The sequence below is a fragment of the Ursus maritimus genome, unplaced genomic scaffold (genome assembly GCF_017311325.1).
Source record: "Ursus maritimus isolate PB19 unplaced genomic scaffold, ASM1731132v1 scaffold_21, whole genome shotgun sequence".
Lineage (NCBI taxonomy): Eukaryota > Metazoa > Chordata > Mammalia > Carnivora > Ursidae > Ursus > Ursus maritimus.
In genome coordinates, this window is record NW_024424564.1 from 30171742 (window position 1) to 30196544 (window position 24803).

Below are 24803 nucleotides of genomic sequence, written 5' to 3' on the forward strand. Positions count from 1 at the left end.
ATTACCACAAGTATTGTATCAGAAACTAGAAGTCCATCTAAGGAGAGGTGTTGAAGATAAAGGTGATGCCTCTATCGGGTAAGAGGTTTGACTAGATGATTTCTAAAGCCATTGTAACTCTCAGATTCTAGATTTAGTCAAAAAATGAAATACCTTTTCTTTTTGAATATCCTGTAGTGTTTTACACTGCTCCTTCAACTGCTGTTCTTTCTTTGCTGACTCCTGCTCCAACGCAGCCTTGGCAGTTTTCAGTTCTTGAATCAATTTATTTTGGTTTCCGATTTGATTTCTGTTTGAAATCAAGTCCTCCTGTGCTAGAGAAAGCTTCTCTTCTACAGACTTATAAAAACAATTTCCCCAAATTATTATATGTCTTTTTTTTTTTTTTAGCAAATTTCAACAGAAACAACAGTTAGCATAAGCACAGTAGAAAGCAATATGCTATGAAAAGATAGCTTGTTATGCTCTTCAGTAAGATCAGGTAAAGGGAAAGAACACCAGACAACTCTCTTAACTCTCCTACCTATGGAAAACATTTTAGTATAAAATATTTAATAAAACTAAAGCAATTCCAAAACCTTTAGAAATAATCTGTAAGTATTACTGGCTAAGTGGTATTAAGGAATATCAAATAAGAAGGGATCGTATCAAACACANAAAAACACTCAGAATATATATATATATATATAGATAGATAGATAGATATAGATATATAGATATATAGATATATACATATATATATATGTATATCTATGTGTGTATATATATGTGTCTAAACTACATTTAGAGAGAAAATATGGGGAGACATAAAAAATTTAAAAAGAGATGTAGTTACATGCTACATTACGTATACATTTATGTCTTATAGGACCTATGATGTCCCTTGACATGCTGAAATCTTTAATAAACAGAAAGGGTTGCTGTCTTGAGGGGGAGGAGACTGTATTTCACGTCTGCTAACCTGATCAAGTGAACCAAAAGAAGAAAGTGTACCAGACATCTGGGGCTCTATTTCTGACAAGGCCATTAGCCCAGGCTCTTAACTTCCCATCTGTGTGGTAGAAGTAGTGTTGTTAGTTACCACTGCCCATAGTTAGTGATTCTCCTAAAGCCCAAATATTTTGTGAAGCCAAAGCTGGTGAAAAGAGCAAACTTTCTGACCTATTAGGTTTCATTTTGGGGCAGATATGGCAACAGACAGGTAACAGAAAATGGCAGGAGCCTTGCTACTCTCAGCTGCAACTACAGAGAATCAGCAGGGAAGGAAAGGAACTCTAAGATGCTTTCCCACCATCTGGAAGAAGTTCATCTTTCTTATTCTGGAGATACAGTTCCTCTGAAAAGGAGGCAGAAGATACAATCTAGGAAAGATCCCTGCTTGGCTATAGTAAGCATTCAATGGAAAAAAAAAAATAGATGAAAATTTTTTAAATGAAGACCTTATTTAAGGAGTTTCTCAAGCTTCCTGAAAGAGAAGTTTATTCCTTACAAATAAACACAGTTCAGAAGTCTTTCTGGCAGGGGCGCCTGGGTGGCTCAGTCGTTAACCATCTGCCTTCAGCTCAGGGCGTGATCCCGGCGTTCTGGGATCAAGCCCCACATCAGGCTCCTCCACTGGGAGCCTGCTTCTTCCTCTCTCACTCCCCCTGCTTGTGTTCCCTCTCTCGCTGGCTGTCTCTCTGTCAAATAAATAAATACAATCTTAAAAAAAAAAAAAAAGAAAGAAAAGAAAAGGCAGTATTAAAAAAAAAAAAGAAGTCTTTCTGGTATAAATGAAATTTTGATTTCCAATGGCTTCCAGTGAACACTAAAAACTCTACGACTTCTTTTTCAAAAATCCTAAAGTCACTAATCCTTCACTAATCAAGCAGCTAACCATTAATTGAGTGTACTCCTAAGGTAGACAGGGAGGTAAAAAATAGTCCTTGACTTAAAGAAGCTGACTCTGTAGCCTGAAAAACAGAACCAGCATGTAAAACAGAAGAGGTACATGCTAGGAGAGCATTCGCTATGCGTCAAATGAACAGAAAAACAATGAGTGAGAACTCCACCTGTACAGGAGGCTCCATGGTACATGTGGGAACTGGCATACACACCACAAAAGGATTTCAAGTAAAAATAATAAATCTGACAAAGCGTAGCCCATACAGTTTATAGCAATTATCAGCTAATAGAGGTTCCAATCTACCGCTAAAGAATACCAAGGCTTGCTAGAGTCTGAAGATAACAGGACCCCCAATCTCTGCCCATGAGAATTCCAAACTGCCCGTGGTATAAGTAACATCCAATAAAATTTTAAACTCCCAAAAACTCAGTGACTAAATGTTTAAAATCAAGCTCAAAATCTGCACTATTCTTTTCAGAAGATGCCGAGACGTGCTGCTCTACCTTGTCTCTGAATATTCATCTCTGTCAACAGTCAGTGATATACTGCCATGCACTTAAATATTTCTTTTATCTTTCTTGTTGCAGACCATGTTCTTTTCATCTGCTCAGCATCTCTTCCCTTAGGGAACTCCCCTCTCCCACTCAATGGCTTTGTGGGCCTATCTTTAAGCCACTTACTCCCACTGGAACAGGCAAATCCCTGAGTAGATCAACTACCAACCTTAACCCTGAATAACACAATCACATTACAGTAGTGTAACTAAAACGGAACTTCTGCCTGCAGTGTTCTGTGGTAGCTACTGTTCTTGTCTGCCCAACAATTTTTCCCTTTCTTCTTTCAGAATAAAACTTAAAATTTTAGTTACTTTTTCTTGATGTCTGATTAAATGACATAAGGAATAGTATAGGCTAAAGGTTTATATTTAATTCTAAACTTCTTATTATCCTAGAATGTTTGCTTCACTCGAGGTACAAAATTTAAGTTCAATTCCACTTCTACCTTTCTTCAACAGTAAAGAATAGCACACAGCATAACCAATTTGAAATATCCAGTCAACAAACAAGTATTTCATAAATAATCCAGCAGATGGGGCTAAAGGCATAGACAGGCCAGCCTGTCTTCCATTCTACTGGTGTCTTGAAGTACACTGTCAGCCCACAGATGGCAGCCTTGACTTAGGTAGGTGTCATGTTGCAAAGTTCAACTTCTCCCTTCTCACTGCTATGCAACAAGATCATGTAACATCCCTGAAGCAAAAGAAAAATAATGGCTGGTAACCATCTCTTATTCTGGTCCATAAATATCATCTAAAGTTCTCTAGGAATTTTTTTTTTGAACTTCTCAAGCAGTTCAGATACTTTTGGAAGCATAAATAATAGAATTCAGCAATATTCTACTTAATATTTAAAAATCCTAGTGAAATGATGATAAAAGAGTAAAGGGCTATGAATCAGAAGAACTGAGATCTAATCATGGGTCTGTTATTGTACAACTCTGGGCCTGTCACAAACCACATCAGGCCTCAGTCTCATCTGCAAAAGGAGGTTTTGGAATAGAAATCTATCCATGCCTCTTACCAGTTGAAAAACTCCTCAGAAGCCTTATTCCTCTGCCTTTCTCTTTTTGTCCAAACATTTGAATTTTTCGTCCATGTATAAAATTATTAGTATCCAGTAGTTTTCAAGCATAATAAAAACAGCTGTTAGCTTAGTGAAAGAATATTGATCTAAGAGATATAAGTCCTGCCACCATGTTATGCTCTTGGGTAAATAATACATCTGTATGGGGGGGAGTGTGATTTCTATAAGACTTATAGAATCAATCATTAAGCTTCATCTCCTTGATCAGCTAAACATCCTTCTAATTCTTCCACATTCTCCATCCTTACTGTTACTCCCCACGCCACCATCATGCATACCTGGACTCTGCCAAGTGTCCTCTCTAATCACACTCAGCCCTGTTGCTCCACAATTCATTCCTTATCCTCAGCCAGTCACCGGCCGAAACTACAGATCTGAGCGTATCTTCCCTGTGGTCCTTACTGCCTTTAAGCTAAAGTCCAAGCTCTTCCACAGACCTTCTTTGACTTTCAAAAACGTTACAAAGAAAAAAAATACCAATAATTCAAAGCTGCTTAGAGAGTACAGCAAATAAGACACTTTCTAAACATCAGGTGGTATTTTTTTCTTATAACAACTCAGCACTAGGAAAATTCTTTGACCCAAGTTTCCTATTTCTTTGTCAAATCATTAATCACCACTGGTTCCTTCAGTTCCCTTGTGGCCTATCTGTATTCAGCCCTCCTGTTTCACCTAGTCTCTCTCATTCATCTCTTCTCCTCCATCCTCTTGAATTTTAAGCCCAGTCTAATCAATTCACACCTTGATTAACGGAATTTATGGAGAAAGGGAGATAGCCTCTTAACTAATCTCCCTACCTCTAGTTTCCCCAGAACCAATCCAAACTGTCTATAAACCTCTTTCAGGTAAAGCTGCCCAAAGTACTATTTTCTTCGTTTTATTCCTCTGCTTAGAATCTTCATTACCCCTCCAATTATAAAGTCCAATCATCCTCACTAGGCATCTAAGATACTTCACGATTTGAACCCAATCTTTTTTAACTTAAACCAAACACAAAACAGCATGCTAGCCAACTGGTAACTGCCTCCTGGCTCTGCTCATTCCCCTGAAGCACCTTTTCTCAAATGTGCCCGAGTTAAATGACCTTCCTCAGGACTCTATAAATTCAAATTCTATATACCCTTGAGAACCTGTTCAAGTCCTACCTTCTTCATAAAGCCTTCCATATAATAGCCTATGATAAAACATAGACATACTATATTTATACACATTATATATAAATATCCTGCAATTTTCAACAAAATTTTTCAAAAATGTACTTTATATTAAGCAAAAAAACAGGAAAGAAAGAAAAAAAAAGCACAATATTTCACCATGACAAAAATAGAGAAAGAGAGATAGAACTAGCTGAATCTTCTGGGAGAGAACACAAATGTTCCATTTACCTTAGAGAACTCATACCTTAATGCTACATAAAAATTATCCTTTTTCTATATCCTTCATTTTAATAAACATGATACTTTAACCAAATAGTACTGTCAAGAACAAGGTTTCCATATATGTTTAGATAATTAAGGTTAAGTTTACTTTGAGCTATAATCTCCTAATTTTAATCATTAGACATTCTGGTAGGCTTGGGAAGCTGACCAATATATAAAACTAAAGTCAGTATTGCCTGACAAGCTACAGTAAAATTGCTTGTATTTTCACAAGTTGTTTACATTTAAAAATCCTTAGATTTTTCTAACAGCAGTCCTTTTTAATTTTTTATATTTTTTAATTAAAATTCAATTAATTAACATATAATATAGTATTGGTTTCAGAGGTACAGGTCTGTGATTCATCAGTCTTATATAACACCCAGTGCTCATTACATCACATGCCCTCCTTAATGTCCATCATCCAGTTACCCCATACCTCCCTCCACTCCCCTCCAGCAACCCTCAGTTTGTTTCCTATGATTAAGAGTCTTTTATGGTTTGTCTCCCTCTCTGGTTTTGTCTTGTTTTATTTTTTTCTTCTTTTCCCCTATGATCCTCTGTTTTGTTTCGTCATTGCAAATGGCAAGATTTCATTTTTTTGATGGCTGAATAGCATTCCATTGTATATATATACCACATCTTTATCCATTCATCTGTCGATGGACATCTGGGCTCTTTCCACAGTTTGGCTATTGTGCACATTGCTGCTATAAACATTGGAGTGCAGGTGCCCCTTCGGATCACTACATTTGTATCTTTGGGGTAAATACCCAATAGTGCAATTGCTGGGTCATGGGGTAGCACTATTTTCAACTTTTTGAGGAACCTCCATACTGTTTTCCAGAGTGGCTGCACCAGCTTGCATTCCCACCAACAGTGTAAGAAGGTTCCCCTTTCTCCGCATCCTCACCAACGATCAAACAGCAGTTCTTTTTAAAAATTACTTTTTTACATAAAGACAGCAAAGTCTTTAGATAAGCTTATAATATAGTAGTTAACATATTTCCAAATTATTTTACTGTTACAGATGTTATTTTTAAATGCCTATATTTACATATATATTTTGTAATAATATAAAACAATTTAATTTTTAAGAAGCATGTTACTCCAAAAATAATAATTTAATAGTAAACAAGCATGGTATTCCACAAATACTAACATTCCCTTGCCCATCTGGACTCAAATCAGTCATTTAATGAATGTCTATAAACAACTTACTGAGTTTTTGTGATATGTTTTACTATACCTTAAGATCTTGCCTTGTGGCAAGAAGCTCAGATTCCTTTCCATAGAAATCAGACTGAAGCTGTTTTAGATTTTCCTGACTTTTTTCATAGGTGTTTTGTAACAGTGACATTTTCTCTTTCTCTGCTGCAAGTTCCTGGGCTGCTTGTGTCGACTGCTGCTGTAGTTTACTCTCAAGCTCTGTCTGGAACACACAATAGTCATTTAAAACAGTCTGCATATAGAAAACCAGTTGCAAATATTAAAATGAAATCCACACAACTAAGAAGATTCCTGAGAACAAATTAAATAGCATTTATGCCCAAAATTCTTCTTTAATAAAGAATAACTTACTTACCTTATAGTTACAAACTTAAAGATTTACAAAATACAAAATCCAGCAAGTCCCAATTTAAAAACCAAAAAATAAAAAAGCATTAAATAAAATAAAAAAAAGCATTTCACTGGGAAGTATCAATGTCTCAGGAGACGGAGAGTAACAACCACATTCTGATGGAAGATGCAGTGCTTAATGCTTTAGATCATTAAGGTTGAACTAAGGGAAATTTCTACATGAAAGAAATAAAAAAGTCATTATTGTGTTGAAGTATATCATTTCTACTCCTTGAAATTCCAGCAAAACTTGGAAAATTTCTACAGGTCATCTCTATTAGCAACAAAGCAGAAAAAGGAAATCTTGAAAGGTCTGACTCCTCTAAACTCTAAACTTGTGTCTAGTCTTTAAGAAGACTCAGGAGATATGTACAAATTATGACACAATTAAAATATATGTGTGCACGGTATGAAAATAAGCACTTGCCTTTTAAAATAAATACACAACTTCAACGCAACTTCTGTTGAAATGACCAACGACCCCTTGCTCCAAAATCCAATATTCATGTCCTTGTCCACATCCTACTTAACCTCCCAACAGTACTTGAAATAGCTGATGATGTTCCCTTCTAGAAACATTTTTTAACCTGGTTTCCAGGGCACCTTGTATCTTAGGTTCTCCACCTATCTCATTGGTCATTCCTTCTTAAAATCTTTTCCTAGTTCTCCTTCTTCTGTTTGATCTCTCAATATTGTAGGACCCCAGGGTCCTGTCCTTCTTGTATTCTATACACAGTCTCTTTCTAGAAGATCTCAACTACACTCATGGCTTTAAATATCATTTATTCACAATTGACTCCTGAATTATGTCTCTAGCCCCAACCTCTCTGCTCAAACTCTCGGCTCATTATGATCAAGTATTTCCCTGACATCTCCACTTCAATGACTGAGAGATATCTATCTCAAGCAGAACTCTTGATTCCTGACACTGCTCATCAAAAAGCTGCTACTTTCCCTCAATAAATATGATCATCTATCCACTTGCACAAGCCACAAACGTAGAGCTATTCTTAATTCCTCTTTCCATCACCTCTCATCATCTAATCTATCAGCAAGTCCCGATGACTCAACTTCCAAAATATATTCCCAAATCATCCATTCCTAACACTTTAGTTCATGCTATCATCATGTACTGCCTGGACTACTGCCAAAAGCTTTTCAGTGCCTTCTCTGCTTGCTCCTTTCTCCCTGTAGTCAGACTCACCATTCTCTGCTCAAAATTCCTCAACTGATTTCAATTATCCTTAGAACAAAGTATATCATTCTCTATTGTCTTATCTATAAATTTACATGTATATGCTTTGGCCCCTGTCAACTTCATATTCTTTTCCTTCTCTCCCACTATACTTAATCTATATTGGTCTTCTGTTTTTAGAAAATACCAAGCTTGCTCTAGTTTAAGATCTTTGTACTAGTTGTCTCCCTGGACCTTTGTACGGATAGCTCTTATCTTTCATGTATCAGCTCAAATCTCTTCAGAGAGGCTTCTCTAATCACCCATCCTTTAGTAGGACTCTGTCCCATCACTGTCTTTCACATCACCCTGTTTAGTTTCTTCCCCAAGAAAGTATAAAGTTCATGAGAACAGGTTCCCTGTCGGATCATGGCTGTTATCTCCAACACCCAGAATTGTGCCATGGCATAAAATAGGTGTCTAGTAATATTTCTTAAATGAATGAATGAATGACAAATAGACTGGAGGTGGAAAAGCCTGGGACGACTATTAATAACTTATTATAATAGCCTGGATAGGAGAACAAAATAGCCTGGACTAAGATTATGGCCGTGAGAAATGAGAAAAGGGGATGGATTCAAGAGAGCTAGCAGGCAGACTGACAGGAGATGGTGCTAATGCCTATGGAGGAAAGGGGGTTTGACCTCCCTATATGTTATCTCATAACAGCCCATGTCACGTCCTTTCCATTTCCTCCAATTTAGATACTTCATGATGAAGAATTCCTGGACATCTTTTCTCATCTTGAAGACTATACTGCTCTTACACATTTTCTTTTATAGAATACTACTTCTCTACTTTAACATTTTTTTCCCCCACAAATCTAGTTTTCTTTTTCTTTAATCACCTTCATGGCTCTCAACTAAGCCCTCTGCAAAGTCTCAGTAATAACCATAAAGGCCCTTTGGGCTCGTATTTGGGCCTTCATTATCTTTACTCTGACAGACTGATTGATTCATTCATTTAAAAAAATTATTGATGGCTTATTTGTCAAAAGACACAGTTCTCTAACCTTGATGAATTCAAATATATTAGTGGGGAATTAAAAAAAAAAACACAGATCAATGCAACACTTTGATAATTGCTTTAATAGAAGTAAACCCAAATTTCCAAAGGAGAATACAGGAGGGTCAGTCATTTACAATTCACCCTTCACAAACTGACCAGTTTTTGCTCTAAAATGGGTCTGATCACATTCCTCCCTTCTTAAGAATCTTTAATACTCCAATGTTAAAATTTTAAAGTAGAAACAACTATATAACTACTGTGATCTGACTTCATCCAATTCTACTGCTTTATCCCTCACCTCACTTCTCCATTTACCATGCACTCCAACAGCTAATCTATAACAACATTTTCTAAGTCTTGCAAACATTGCTAGTATTGTTTTAGCTCCCTGAAATGTCTAATTTACTTTTTTAACCTTTCAAAATTATAATCATCTCCAAAAGCCCAATTAAAATGCTAGTTCCCTAGAAAGCCCGTCAAAATTTCCCTTAAGTTCTAATTTTTCTCATATTTCTGTTTAAGTTCTTGTTTCATTCTTTATACATCAGTTTCTTCTTTACATACCTACTGCCTCATTAAATTATAAGCTCCTTGAGATTTGGGGGACCTATCCTATTCATTCTGTATTCCCACAATAGATTTCAAATAAAGTTGGTACAGGGGCCATTGACTTACTTGCAGGATCCTACTGGCAGGATCCTTGATCAGTGGCTCCCAAACAATCATATACATCCAAAATGTGTGTGTGTGTGTGTGTGTGTGTGTGTGTGCGCACGTGCATGTGTTGTATAAGCTGCATACACATACGTATCTATACCCCATTTAAACATTATATTTGTTTTTCCTCTTTCACTGTCGGCCAGTGACAACCATCACAGACCATCACTGCAGAGTCAACCATGCACACCGACACACTTAGATCATAGTTTGCTATACTTCCATATAAAAGCCAACAACTATTTTGCTTCTATATTGCACTGGGCACAGTCCTGCGTATTTTAAATACATTTTCTCAATCTTTGCAACAACTCTACAACTCCATTTTATTTAGCTCAGAAAGATGACTCACTTCCCTGTGACCATAAACCTAATATATGTCATGAAATTTAAATTCAGATCTGCCTGGCTCCAAAATTTATCCTGCTTTCCGTGCTACACTGCTCCTCAACAAAACCGTGCTACACTGCTCCTCAACAAAACCAAACAACAAAACCAAACTGCTCCTCAACAAAACCAAACTTGCCTTTCAATGAGTCTCTACTCACTCTAAAGTCAAAATCTAATTTATGGGCACCTGGGTGGCTCAGTCGGTTAAATGTCTGCCTTTGGCTCAGGTCGTTATCCCAGGGTCTTGGAATCAAGCCCTGCATCAGGCTCCCTATTTAGTGGGGAGTCTGCTTCTGCCTTTGCCCCCTCCTCCACTCGTTTTCTCTCTCTGGCTGTCTTTCTCTCTCAAATAAACAAATAAAATCTTTTTTAAAAAATCTAATTTATAGCAACTGGCTATCCACCCAACACTCCCCAAAATGCCATCCTTCCCAAGGTTAAAAAGTGTGCTTCTTATTTTAGCATCCATACACTAACATAAATTAAGTACAGCCACAGCTGAATGTTTGTGTCCCCCCAAAAGTTCATGTTGAAGCCTAGATCCACAATGTGAAGGTATTTGGAGGTGGGACCATGAGGGGTACAGCCCTCATGAATTAGTAATTAAGGATTAGTGTCCTTACAAGAAGAAACATAAGAGAGATAATCTCTCCCTCAGCCATATGAGGATACAGCAAGAAAGCATCTGTCTGCAAGCGAGGAAATGGGTCCTTACCAGACACCGGATATGCCAGTGTCTTTATATTGGACTTCCCACCCTACAGAACTGTGAGAAATAAACATGTATTGTTTAAGCCATCAAGTCTATGGTATTTTTGTTATAGCAATCCAAATTAAGACAACTATCAATAAAAACATTTCCTTTAAATCTCATAATTCTTAAGGTGTCATCTAGTAAAGCCATACAAAGTATGATCAATATACATTAATCATAGGGGCGCCTGGGTGGCACAGCGGTTAAGCGCCTGCCTTCGGCTCAGGGCATGATCCCGCGTTGTGGGATCGAGCCCCACATCAGGCTCCTCTGCTGGGAGCCTGCTCTTCCTCTCCCACTCCCCCTGCTTGTGTTCCCTCTCTCGCTGGCTGTCTCTATCTCTGTCAAATAAAAAAAAAAATTAAAAAAAATATATATATACATTAATCATAAATCTAAAAGAAATCATATTATAACTAACAGTTTTTTTAAAATGTGCTAAAATAGTTGAGCTTTATTTTTTTAATTCATGAAGTTATGATGTTATAAAAATGAAGATCTGGGGAATACTTGGATATGAGGATAACAGATTTGGGGGAAAAGAATTACCTCAAGATATCAAAGCATACAACAAAATATGTACTGTGATAATTACATCCTGACTTATGATTATATATAATACCAAAAATACACAGGCAAATTTGTCTACTCTTGTTCGTGTTATTGGAAAATTACTCTTTTGTAAAGTGACACAGTAATAGTTATATAGTGGTCAACACAAAATACCTATTTGCAAGGTTAATTTTTTTCTTCTCTAGTAACATGATAACCAACTCTTAATGACATGACATATTTTGTTTGTTCTACGTCAGAGAGATTTCACTTCTCAGAACAGCTGGGTGGCTCAGTCAGTTAAGCACCTGACTCGATTTTGGCTCAGGTCATGAGATAGAGCCACATCAGGCTCCACGCTCAGTGGGGAGTCAGCTTGAGATTCTTTCCCTCTGCCCCTCCCCCCACCACCCCCACATCACGTACACTTGCACGTACACTCTTTAGTAAATAAATAAATCTTAAAGAAAAAAAGACAGATTTCACTTCTCTCTTCTCTGTTGACCAACTGACATGCACATACCAACAGTAGTAAAAAGCTCTTTTTGTTCAAATATTAAGTACAATCCATTTGTCAACTCCTTGTACAGACAAGTATTAAAACATATTTAAGAATAAAAAACAGATGCTCAATAATAAATTAGAACAGTTTAGAAATAAAAACCATTAAGATGTAACTTAAAATATCAAACAATTATAAATATATGAAACCTATACTCCTGAGTTTTCTCAATACATACCATTTTGTGGTTTTTGTTCTTATATTCCCTTAATAAGGATAATTTCTTTTTAACTCCTTTAAAATTTTCTAATGCCCTAGAAATGCATAAATTATTCCAATAATATTAAGTGTTAATTATATTATTGTATAAAAAGGTAACTTTATCTCTATCAGATGATTAATTTTAAATAAAGATTATCTAAAAACATGGTTAGTGAATGGAAATCCAGACATATTTTTAATTACATAATTAAGTGCTTTTATACATTAAAAAATACTTAGAAAAATTACTTAGAAAAATTTTGAGTATATATAAATTTTTTTGTTGCAACTCATCTGTGTTATCATATTATTACCTTAACTGCAAAGATTTTCTTCCCATAAAAAGTAAACAAATATCATATTACTACCTTCTGTGAAATAGCTATTTTAACTTCTCCTTGGAGTGCTTCAATTTGCTTTTTCTTCTGTTCAGTCAATTGCTTTAGCTCATTTATGTTCCCCTGAAGTTGCTGTTCTTCTTTTTCCTTTTGTTTTAAAGTATTCTGGGCCTGTACAACTTGTCCCTGCACTGAATTGAGTTCCACCTTTAACTGATGAGAAGTCTAAAGGAAAATAAAATCTGTTTAGCATTCATCATTCAATCAAGACACATTTACTGGGTACCTTCTACATGCCAGGCACTACTCTAGGTTGAAACTACTAAGCCTGGTTGCCACAGGTGATCAGTAGTAAACCAAAAACCAAAAACAAAAAAATCCCTGCCCTCGTGGAGCGTTCATAAGTGATGCTATTCACTATTAGATAACATGCTGGATTAATCTTCAATATTTGTTTAATCCTACCTTCCCAACTGATAAGTATATATTTGGATAGAGTTTGTAAATGAGCTAGACTAGTATTACCTTGTATCATAGAAAATAGGAATATTAACATCAGTCTTTAGACTGCTGGAATGTCTACTGTCTTTCAAGAATATTCTCAAAATGCTATCTTAGCCTATTGGCCACAGTTAATCAGAAAGAACAGCTCCATATTAACTATAATAAAACTAAAATCATTTTTGGCAATATGTTTAGGATCTTTCTGATGACACCAAACTATACCACGCAATAGTTTCCTCTTTAGAGATCTGGGGGGCATATTGTGCTACTACCTTGTTTTTACAATCTACTAGGATATATTTCTGTTCAAAATATAGAAGTCACACTGAGGTTCTTCAGTGGCCAAGGTGAACTACAATGATCTCCTGCCCTTCCAATCAAAGTCATGTTTTCATGTTTTATGCATATGTCATTACGAACCTATCTTGAGCGCTTGATCATATTCAAAGTTACTTTTGAAAAGTTTCACTGCTACATATGGTTGCTTCAGCTTATCTCCAACACAAAGGGAAATATTTTTGTGCAAAACAGGAGTCAGTGTAACAATGATGATGATTACAATATGATAACTAATGATAAAGTGATAGCTAACATTTGAGCATTTATTTTGCTATTTTGTTATAAGGGTTCCAAGCACTCTGAAATATATTAACCCATTTATCTCCTATAATAATCCAATGGCATAGATTCTATTATTAGCCCCATTTTACCGCTGAGGAAACAGGAGCACAGAGAGATTAAGTAATCTGCCTAAAACAAGGCAAGACAACAAACCTAGCAAATGGCACAGTCAGGATATAAATCTGGACAATCCAGATTCAGAGCTTGAGCACTAAGCCACCATAATTTTGCCACTTAAAGACTGGCATCTAAAACACAGGTGGTCTCCTTTCAAGCAACAACTAGACTACAATCACATTGAGGACCTCTCGGGATTAGATTTTCCTGCTTTATCAAATCAGATCTCTAGAAAAACTGCATGCCTGGACTCTAAGCGCTAGAGGCAGGTCTTCAGAGAATAACAACTATATATTATACCCATTTATTTACTCATTTGCTTGCTTATTTTGGATGGAGAGCAATAAAAGCATTAATCACAGAAAAATCTGTTGTTATAGAACTATTAACATACCATTAAATATAAATGTCCATGAAATAAAGAGCTGTTAAAATATTATTTCTACGGAAAGCCTATCAAGATATTTTTCTCAATCATAACAACGTTCCTTCATCTAAATTATATAGTTATAACTCTATAGTAAGCTGACTCAATTAACTTTATTAATTATAATTCTTTATTTTGGGTCTTTTATTATAAACTAGTTTAAATCTTTTTAGTAGTAGGTAGAATACAAATGACAATTTTAAACTATTTTGTGATCCACTACATTTCAGAGAAATAAGCCTCCTCTGACTTAAGTATCACCGTGAAATTATTTTGAAAATACAGACTTTATTATTCTTCACATATTATACATTACAGAAAAAAAAAATATCTTACCTGCTTCTCTTTTTCAAGTGACTTTTTCAGTTCACCCTGTTCCTTAAGTGTGTTCTCCATCTGTACTTGAAGCTGATGCTTCAATTCTTTGCAAGTTTTTTCCTAAAAAATATCAAAACTACATTATACAGAAGATATTTGTAGTAAGCTTAAAAAGTTTGATTTATATGCTTAGTAAGATCCACACATGGAAATACACTAGAATCGTTGATGGTTTAGCGTGGGATAGAATCGTCCACCATTTGAGTTCTAAAACAGCCAAGTATTATAGCAGTAAAGGTAGACAGACGGAAAAAGGTTAAGAGCTTCTATCATCAACCAGCAGTAGAACACTTTGGAAACCACATTTTTATGTCATACAATTAATTATAATTAACTTATCATGATATTTTAAAAGCAGCCTAACAAAAGGGGGACCTGGATGGCTCAGTTGGTATAGCATGCGACTCTTGATCTCAGGGTCCTGAGTTTGGGCCCCACTTTGGGTGTGGAGCTACTTAAAAAAAAAAAGCTCATAAGAGCAGAATAACAATCTTTAAGAAAATGGAAGAAAGGAAATTTTTGTGAAAGAAAGTATTAATAAAGAAAGAATAATCACATACTATTAAATACGTGATTTATATTACATATAAATATATGTATGTTTATTTATATGCTGTATATATATATAAATTCATATAAATAAAGAATAATCACAACTTAAAAGGGAAGATGTACAGACAGGAGATGTTTTCTCCAAACAGAAAGGAACATAAAAGTAACATATTAATATCATATATTTTTTTGTGCTACTAAACACTTTCACTGACCTTCATAGTGAAAACAAAAGAATTTTACTTTTACTGTTACTCTTATTCTGGGTTAAAATATTTTTTTTTAAGATTTATTTATTTATATGAGAGAGAAAAAGAGTAAGCATGAGCAGGGGGAGGGGCAGAGGGAGAGAAACTCAAGCAGACTCCAAGCCAAGCCAGACACAGGGCTTGATCCCACAGCCCTAAGATTGTGACCTGAGCCAAAATCAAGAGTCAGATGCTTAACCAACTGAGCCACCCAGGCGTCCCATGTGTTAAAATATTTCTGAGAATATATTCCCCATTAGCATTTCCTGAAACTATGTGACTTTTGTTTCATAGAGTTTAAATGTTTTATGGTATCTCTAAGACATGGCATTATCTAGAGTTTTAAAACATTCAGAACATTTAGAACATTCATAGAGAATTAGAAGTTTCCTGGGCTTCTGGAAATTTTACACACAAACACCAGTATCTTTTTCTCAGGTTAAGCAATCGCAATTCCTTTCCTCATAAGAATTATTTAAAATCATTTAAATGTAGGATAAAAAGGCAACAGNNGGGTTCAGCAGAAAAACCAGTACATTTTAAATAAAAATCACTTCTACCTAAGTAAACATAAACAACTGACCAAATCTAATATAGCAGCTTTTCCTTTCTGATTTTCCTTTTCAAATTCGCTTTTGGAGTTCTTCAAAGAATCAGAAACTTTTGATAAATTCTCTTTGGTTGCAGAAAGCTCTGTCATTAGGGTTTCTTTCTCCATCTTCACTTTTTGCAGTTCTGTTGCGGCTGTTTGAATTTTGTTATTCAATTCCTTGTGCTGCATCTTTGCATCTTGACTTAAATTTTCAATTTCTTGTTTAAGGATTTTTTTTTCTTCCTCTTGCTTGGTAAGTGTTTGCTTAATATTTTCAAGAGCTTCAGATTTTTTCTGTAGATCCAACTTCGTACTGGATACTCTAAATATTTCAGAAACAATTTTTTTAAATACTGCATAATTTACCATTCCTAATTTAGCATTAAAAACTAGTAATTATTATTTCTTTAAATTAATAATTGAGTTTTAAAACTTTCTTGTGTAGTTCAGAAGTAAAAATAATAATTTAATGTCATAAAACAACACAACTGAAAACACATTAAATCTGATCTGATCATTTAACAGATAAAGATGATTTTCTTTAAATTAAATAAGTTAAGGGTAACTTAAGACTTAATCCAGCTTGTCTATTGCAATGGATGCCCCCCCAAAACTGTACATATAGCAGACCCTCTAGGCTACAACAGCCAGAAAAGGTTTTCCATGTGCCTTAAAGAACCTAGTCATTGTGTTAGCCCCCATGCATATAGAGAACTTTGCCTCTTTTCTTGAAAACGTAAAACACATTATGTATTTTTTTAGATATTAAACTTCAAAACACGATTAACCCAGAAAAAAATGAAGTGAAAAAAGAAATATTTCATTTCAGAGAAAAGACAAAAGATTTATTTTAACTCTAGAGCTTAGCAGATTATATAAGAGATTTGTTATCATTTGTCCCTTGATATAAGTTTTCTACACCTAAATGAATAAACTACAAGAATAAGGAAATGAAGATACAGCTTTAAGAAAGTTAAAAGCTTCGATTGTTTCGATGAAATGAAATTATGCACCAAAAGAAAAAACACATATTAAAGATCAACCATTTTTGAAGTGAAAATAAAACCAGATTCAAAGTAACATTTCTTGAATGCATTCTATTTCTGATGTACTTTATAATCAGTATAAATTTAATAATATGTTAAAGAGAGGTTGTTAAAAGATGTACTAGCCACATATATGAAGCTGGGTATTCATACAATATCAAAATTACATTTATACTTGGAAATTTTTCAACTTTTAGTTTCGGAAACTTACTTTTCTTTCTAAAAGTGGCTAGGAAAGATGAAGTTAAGTGCATTCATGGGATACTATACTGCACTGATTTTCAAAGGTCTAAACAGAAAGGTCATTATCTTTTTAATATAGTTATAATTCCTATCAAGCAACCCTAAAATTAGGACTTGATATATATTACTATGCTACTTAACTTTCCCATAAATAATTATTATAAAATCATAAGATTATGTGAATCAAGAAAGGAAAAACAGAAATAAAGTCTTCCATTGTCACTGTAAAACTTTAATTTTAAGAAGGGTACTGAAGGAAGTAATAAATCTGCAATCAAAGTCGGAAACTTAACACCCCTTTCTCAGAAATTGACAGAACTGCAGTGGGGGGCGAGGGGAGGCAAGGATATAGAAGGTTAAACATTATCTGGAATGAATAAATCAAGGAAACAAAAAGTACAGAATATGGAACCTACTCAATGGTATTGTAATAGTGCTATCTGGTAACAGATGGTAGCTACCATTGTGGTGAGCATAGCGGAACATAAGAGATTTTTTTTTTTAAAGATTTTTATTTATTTATTTGACAGAGAGAGAGACAGCCAGCAAGAGAGGGACCACAAGCAGGGGGAGTGGGAGAGGAAGAAGCAGGCTCCCAGCGGAGGAGCCTGATGTGGGGCTTGATCCCAGAACACCGGGATCACGCCCTAAGCCAAAGGCAGACGCTTAACGACTGAGCCACCCAGGTGCCCCGTACAGAGATCTTGAATCACTATGTTGTATACCTGAAACTAATGTAACATTGTGTGTCAACTATATTCAAACAAACAAACAAAAAAACCACCTTTTTTAAAAACACTATCAATCACCTTGACTACTTGATATTTATAGAACACTTCACCAACAGAGAATATACATATGTGCACAGGGAAAATCAACCAAGATAAACCATACACTGGGCAATAAATAAGACAGTCTGAAAAATCTAAATTTTACAGAGTATGCTCTCTGTTCACAATGGAATTAAACTGGAAGTCAGTAACAGCTATCTAGAAAATCTCCAAATATTTGGAAAGTAAACAACATATTTCTAAATACTCCATGTATCAAAGAAAAAAATCACAAAGGATATTAGAAAGTACATTAAACTGTACAGTAATGAAAGTACATTGTAAGATGAGAGTTGGAGGGAGAGTTGGATGCACAGATGTAGGTGCACCTTGAGAAGGGGGTAACCTTGCCCTGTTTTTTGGGCTGAGCCCTGGGATAAGGTTTAGTCAAACTCTAGATGTGTCTACCCAGCCCTTTTTTCCTAGGTGGTACAACAGAAATGTAAGACTTCACATTAAAAGAGTTTCCATAAAGTATATAGGCAAAAAAAGACTTTAGTATTAAAAGGTTGCCCTACCTCAGTATGATATAGAAGCCTCTTCATGAGTTCTGAACCATGAGATTAGAACATAGAATAGAAATGGGCCCATTTACATTGAGCCGATTAGAAATGGAAAGAATCTTTGGGCCCACAGGGGCCTTGGGAAGAAGAAGAAGAACCAACTTGGAGGTGACCTTCATGGACTGATGACTGGGTTCCAGAAGTGACAAATTACTCAGTGGGTGATATAAGGGATCATATGTGTTCCCCAAATCCCTATGCACTGGAAACTATGGTGCTAACAGTGGGAAGGAATGCCATTTAAGGTATACAATGCACCTCTATATCCTCAAATTCAAAGTATCAGTCAGGACTTACTTCACTAGATGTGAAAACAAGAAATTTTTCATCATCACTCCCAAACAAGGCCAAAACCATGAAGGTGTCAAACAACTTAATTATCATCAATCCGATAGGTTTTATTTCATTTCCCTGAAGGGTACCTTTCCCAGCTTCCATCTTTACTACTGAGAGTCAAAAACCTTCATACCCTTGACACAGATCAAGTCTGTCAACTCAATCAGAGAGGTCTATTGGGCATTTAAAGGCAAAGTCTACTGAAATGTGACTGGTCACAAGCCCTCCTTTGAAAAAATCCAGATAAATGGAGTAGAACTGATTTTTACCCATCAAAATTCTGGTGAGTTATGTGTCTGCTGTAGATTTTATGGCAAGACCCAATGCAAGCATCAACTTTAAGAACAAGATGAGCAAGAGACTAATTCTATCTTAGGAGTGAAGGAAAGATGCCCCATCTCAGTAGTTTTATGAATATATGGGATATGTCTGGAGGCACATACGCTCTCTGTCACCAAGGACATTTGAAATTTCATATATCAATTCATTTTTTAGATCCTCATCTTCTAAACTCATCCGCCCTTATATTCAGAGATGTCATAAATAAGTCCATTAAGCACTTAGTACAAATGGGAAAAGACAATCTTCCTCAAGATAATTTATTCCATCTGTTGAAAAACTGTCATACTAAACTGATTTTACTAGACTACGACATGTAACTTCCATCTGCAGAAACCTGACAAAATACAAAGAGGGTGAGTAACTATGAAAATGAAACAGATACTACAAAAGGTGGACAGCACAGGGAAGCTTCCATATTAAAAAGCTATAAAAAGAAAAGCAAACTAAACCCAAAGTCTAAGGAAGAAAATGCTAAAGAGAAGATGAGAAATAAATGAAATAGAAAATTGACAAAATCAGGAACACCTGGCTGGGTCAGTCGGGAGAGCATGTGACTCTTGATCTTGGGATTTTGAGTTTGAGCCCCACATTGGGCATAGAGCCTACTTAAAATAAAATAAAGTTACAAAAAATAAATAAAGTTTTAATCCTAGAAAAAGGAAAAGAAAATTGACAAAATCAAAAGTTTTTTATAAAATTGATAAACCCCAAATTAGATTGATCAAGGAAAAGATAGAAAACATAAATTAGCACTATTAAGAATAAGAAGAAGAGGGGCGCCTGGGTGGCACAGCTGTTAAGCGTCTGCCTTTGGCTCAGGGCGTGATCCCGGCGTATAGGGATCGAGTCCCACATCGGGCTCTTCCGCTATGAGCCTGCTTCTTCCTCTCCCACTCCTCCTGCTTGTGTTCCCTCTCTCGCTGGCTGTCTCTATCTCTGTCAAATAAATAAATAAAATCTTTAAAAAAAAAAAAAAAGAATAAGAAGAAGACATCACTTACAGACCTTAAAAGTATGATGATCTTGTGAACATTATACCAATAAATTTGAAGTTTATATTAAATGGACAAATTCCTTCAAAGACACAAATTACCAAAACTGACTCAAGTAAAATATTAGAAAACAATAATAGCCCTGTATCTATTAAATAAACTGAACTCTAAATTAAGAAGCAACCCAGAGAGAACTTGGTCAGCTGGATCATTGGTGAATTCAATAAAACATTCAAGAAATAAATAATACCCATCACAAACTCTTTCAGAAAGGAGAGGAAGAAAGAAAACTGTCAATTTATTTTTAAGACCAACATAACCATGATTCTGAAACCATGACAATGATATTAAAGAACACCACAGACCAACAGTCCCCATGAACGGACAGAAAATTCTAAACAAAGTATTAAATACAGCAATATATCAAAAGAATAATACAGGATAATCAAGTGGGATTTATCCAAGGAAAGCAAGGTTGGTTTACTAGTTAAAAAAGCAATCAATGTAATTCACCATATTAACAGAATAAAGGAGAAAAACCGTATGATCATATGAATAGATGCAGAAAAAGAAGTTGATAAAAAAATTTTTAAGAAAACTAGTATAGATAGGAATGCCCTCAATCTGATAAAGGAAACTAGGGAAAAAAAACAAAACAAAACAAAACAGCTAACCTCAAAATTAATGATGAAACATTTCATGTCTCCAACCTAAGGCTGGGAACATTCAGGGATATCCACTATCTTTTTATTCGAAAGTTCACTGGAGGTGTCAGCTAACAGTAAATCAAGAAAAGAACATAAAAGGCCTACAGACTGAAGAAAAAAAGAAGTAAAACTGTTGGTAATTCACAAATACCAAGATTGTCCACTTAGAAAATTCTAAAAACTACGAAACAAAAATGTGAATTTAACAAGGCTAGAGGGTAGTAAGTCAATATATAGGACTCAATTGTATTTTTATGTATTTTACACAATCAGAAAATATAAAAAACAATTCCAATTACAATAAAATTGAAAAACATAAAATATTTAGGATTAAATTTAGCAAAAGATATTTAAGATTCCTATTTTAAAAACAACAAAATGTTAATCAGAGAGACTAAAGAAGACATAAATATCAGAGATATACTACATTCATGGATTAGAAGACTCAGTATTCTTTTTTTTAGTAACTTTTTATTGTTATGTTAGTCACTATACAATACATGCTTAGTTTTTGATGTAGTGTTCCATGATTCATTATTTGCATATAACACCCAGTGCTCCATGCAATATGTGCCCTCCTTAATACCCATCACCTGCCTATCTCAATCCCCCACTCTCCTCCCCTCTGAAGCCCTCAGTTTGTTTCCCAGAATCCATAGTCTTTCATGGTTCATTCCCCCTTCTATTTACCCCCGCTTCATTCTTCCCTTCCTTCTCCTACCAATCTTCCTATTCCTTACGGTTTCACTCATTTATAGAACATAAGAAATAGAAGACTCAGTATTCTTAAAACATTCTCCCCAAATTGAACTACAGATTCATTGCAATTCTAATCAAAATCCAATAATTTGATTTATAGAAATGGATAAGTTAATATTAAAATTTATACAGAAAAGCATTAAACTTAAAAGAGTTACGACAATCTTGAAAAAGAATTAAATTGGAGGGCTGATATAACCTGATAACAAGACCTATACCACAAAGCTACAAAAATCAACATAAGGTGGTACTGGTGTCAGAATACCATATAGACACAAAGACCAAAGGAACAGAATAGAGCCCACAAGTAAACCCACATATATTAGGTATATGCCACTTCGACAACTGCACCAAAGGCCACTCATTGGGAGAAAAAAGTTTTAACAAAAAGCAGTACTAGAATAACTTAATGATGCATGGGAAAAAAGATGATCCTGGACCCCTATCTCATACCTCTCACAAAAATAAGTTTAAAGTAGATCCTAGACTTAAATGTAAAAACTAAAACTATAAAACTTTCAGAAGAAAACATAAGAGAATTCTTCATAAACCCTGGGGATAGGTAGAGGTTTCTTAGAAAAGACACAAAACATTAAACATAAAATAAAAACAAATGACAAATTGAATTCAACCAAAATTTGAAACTTCTTTTCACTGAAAGATACCACCAAAAAAATGTTAAGCAAAGCTGCTAGGAAAAGTCTTGATAATCTATTTGTCTGTCTGCTTAGTTAGCTGGCTATCTGGCAAAGGATTAGTACTTTGAATATATAAAGAACTCCTACAAATCAATAATAAAAAAATCCAATGGGGAAAAAAATTTTAACAGGCAAAATAATTTGACACTTCACAAGTGAAGAAATGCAAATTAAGCACAATAAGATACTGTTTCACATTCAATAAATAGCTAAAATTAAAGGACCAACAACACCAAATACTGGCGAGGATATGAAGCAACTGAAACATTCCTGTAGGAGTATAAAATGGTACAGCCATTTTGGGAAAAGGTTTGGCAGTTTTTCATACAGTTAAACATACATCTACTCAGCACGACCCTGAACTTTCACAAAAATGCTTACTTAAGAATACTGATAGCATCTTTATTCATAACAGGTAAAAACCGCAAACGATCCAAAAAATACCCACTAAAAAAAGACTAGATAAACAAATTGTAGTATATTTCATTCAGTGGAACAATATTCATTCAACTATATGGATGAATTTCAAAAATAGTACATTAAGTGAAAAAAAGCCAGTCATAAAAAAGAACATACGATATGATTTCATTTAAAAAACACACAACATCAACCTATGGGGACTGAAGGTGGAACTGTGGTGTCTACAAGGGACTGACTAGAAGGACACCCGAGAAAACTCCATGGGTAATAAAAATGTTGTGGGGAAGGGGGTGCATGTTATTACACAGAGTATATACTTACTAAAACTCAAACTGTATATGTAAGACCTGTGCATTTAATGGTATATAAATTTTACTTCAATAATTTTTAAAAAGGTACACTGATTCTGTTTCCCTTGTGCTTATAAATACAATCTGTCAAGATGCATCACAAAACTAAAATAGATCATTTCTCAGAAGAAAGTATACATTCCTTACTTGGTATAGTCCCTCAAAGCAGAAGCCTGATTGCTCTTGGGTGATAGGTAGAAATACTCCTTTATTTGTTACTTTTACATTAATTTATTCAAACTAGTGAACAACTCAAAACAATTGCTTTAACCCAGAGAAATGAGTACCATATTACTGTTGAAAAGAGACCAGATGACCCAAATTTTCAGTCCTTTCTAGTGAAGGTAAATTTAACCATATTATTTACGATGGCTTTATTTTTCATTCATTCATATTAACATCAGAGTTTATACAATCAACATAAACACTTAATAAATCTTTAAGCCCTGCAATAGCATAACTGAAACCATAAGACTTTAATAGTTTATAATCCTCTCCCTTAATGTAGTTTAGCTTACATTTCTTTCTCCATTTCAAGTTGTTTACTCAATTCTGTGGCTCTAAGCTCTAAATCTGTATTCAGCTGTCTTTGCAGTTGTAGATCCTGCAAAGCTTGTTCCTTGCTTCCTTTAACTTCAAGAGTATCGGCTTCTAGTTTCTATGAAGAAATATAATACAGTAACCATTTTAATGTCTGTAATTATCCATCTAATATCAAATATAATGTTTTTGTTTATACTCAAATTGGTGTTGACATAACACACAATAATAACCATAAAATATTTATGTTATAATAAAAAACACATTTTCCATTCTGAAGCCATTACTGAGTAAAGGAACTATTTATTTTGGAATCTTTCAGAGGACCCACCAGCAGGCTTTATACATGACAGGCAGTCACTAAGTTTCTACTTTCAAAAATGAACTCTAAAAAAGAGGAAAAAAACTTAAAATAATTGTATCTATTACTTGAATAGAGTTTTAACTCAAGTATGAAAAAAAGAGGTAACAGGTTCACATGTGGGCCCACTTAAAATGATCCTTTATATTCAGTGAACAACACTGTTGTAATTATAAATATTCAAAACTAAAATGGAGCTGTCATGTCATCCTTCTCGTTAACATTTATTGACCCTAAATATAAAGTCAGTTAAATTCCTGGTTTTGCATCTTTAAATTCTTGGTTTAAAGATTGCTGCTCTTCATAGTACAGTTTCTGTCTCATACACATACATATCATACATATAGCTGTGTGCACTTTTACAAATTTACAAAATCAAGCTGTTAAGTATAAAGTTTAAATATCGACGAGCAGCACATTTTCTTATATAGTTGCAATAATTTTGTACCCTAAATATTTTATAAATCAATCTAGGTACTGTGGCTCTTATTCAACACTTATACTGGATATTTGATATAACTGTAAAATTTTGTAACAAATAACTATCTAAAACACATATTCCTAAAAAAATTACCAAATGTTAAAGACCTGATCATCATAAGAGACACTACTAGTTCTAAATAACTATTTGTAAAAGATACCCAAAGAGAATTCTCATTAGACATTTTTCAGTAAAATGGCCTCTCTGTTCTTTTCAAACATTACAAAAACTAATTTGTCACTATTATTATCACCAGCCATAATGAAAAGAAAAAGAAACCCATAAACAGAACTGTAAACATACAACATTCTTCCATGTTGTATCAGTGTTGATCTACACATATACACATACACATAACACATCCAATAGTTCTA

At 34.7% G+C, this 24803-nt stretch overlaps 1 protein-coding gene across 1 annotated transcript in view; it reads right to left on the reverse strand.

Moving 5' to 3' along the window:
- EEA1 (early endosome antigen 1) overlaps positions 1 to 24803 on the reverse strand; it is a 112559-nt gene that overhangs the window by 9297 nt on the left and 78459 nt on the right. Inside the window, exons 18-23 of the mRNA XM_040637313.1 lie at positions 23566 to 23705; positions 15753 to 16083; positions 14328 to 14429; positions 12353 to 12547; positions 6196 to 6378; positions 154 to 339 (exon numbers count right to left, since the gene is read on the reverse strand). Of these exons, the coding sequence (XP_040493247.1) occupies positions 154 to 339; positions 6196 to 6378; positions 12353 to 12547; positions 14328 to 14429; positions 15753 to 16083; positions 23566 to 23705 (1137 nt within the window). The remainder of the gene's footprint in view (positions 1 to 153; positions 340 to 6195; positions 6379 to 12352; positions 12548 to 14327; positions 14430 to 15752; positions 16084 to 23565; positions 23706 to 24803) is intronic.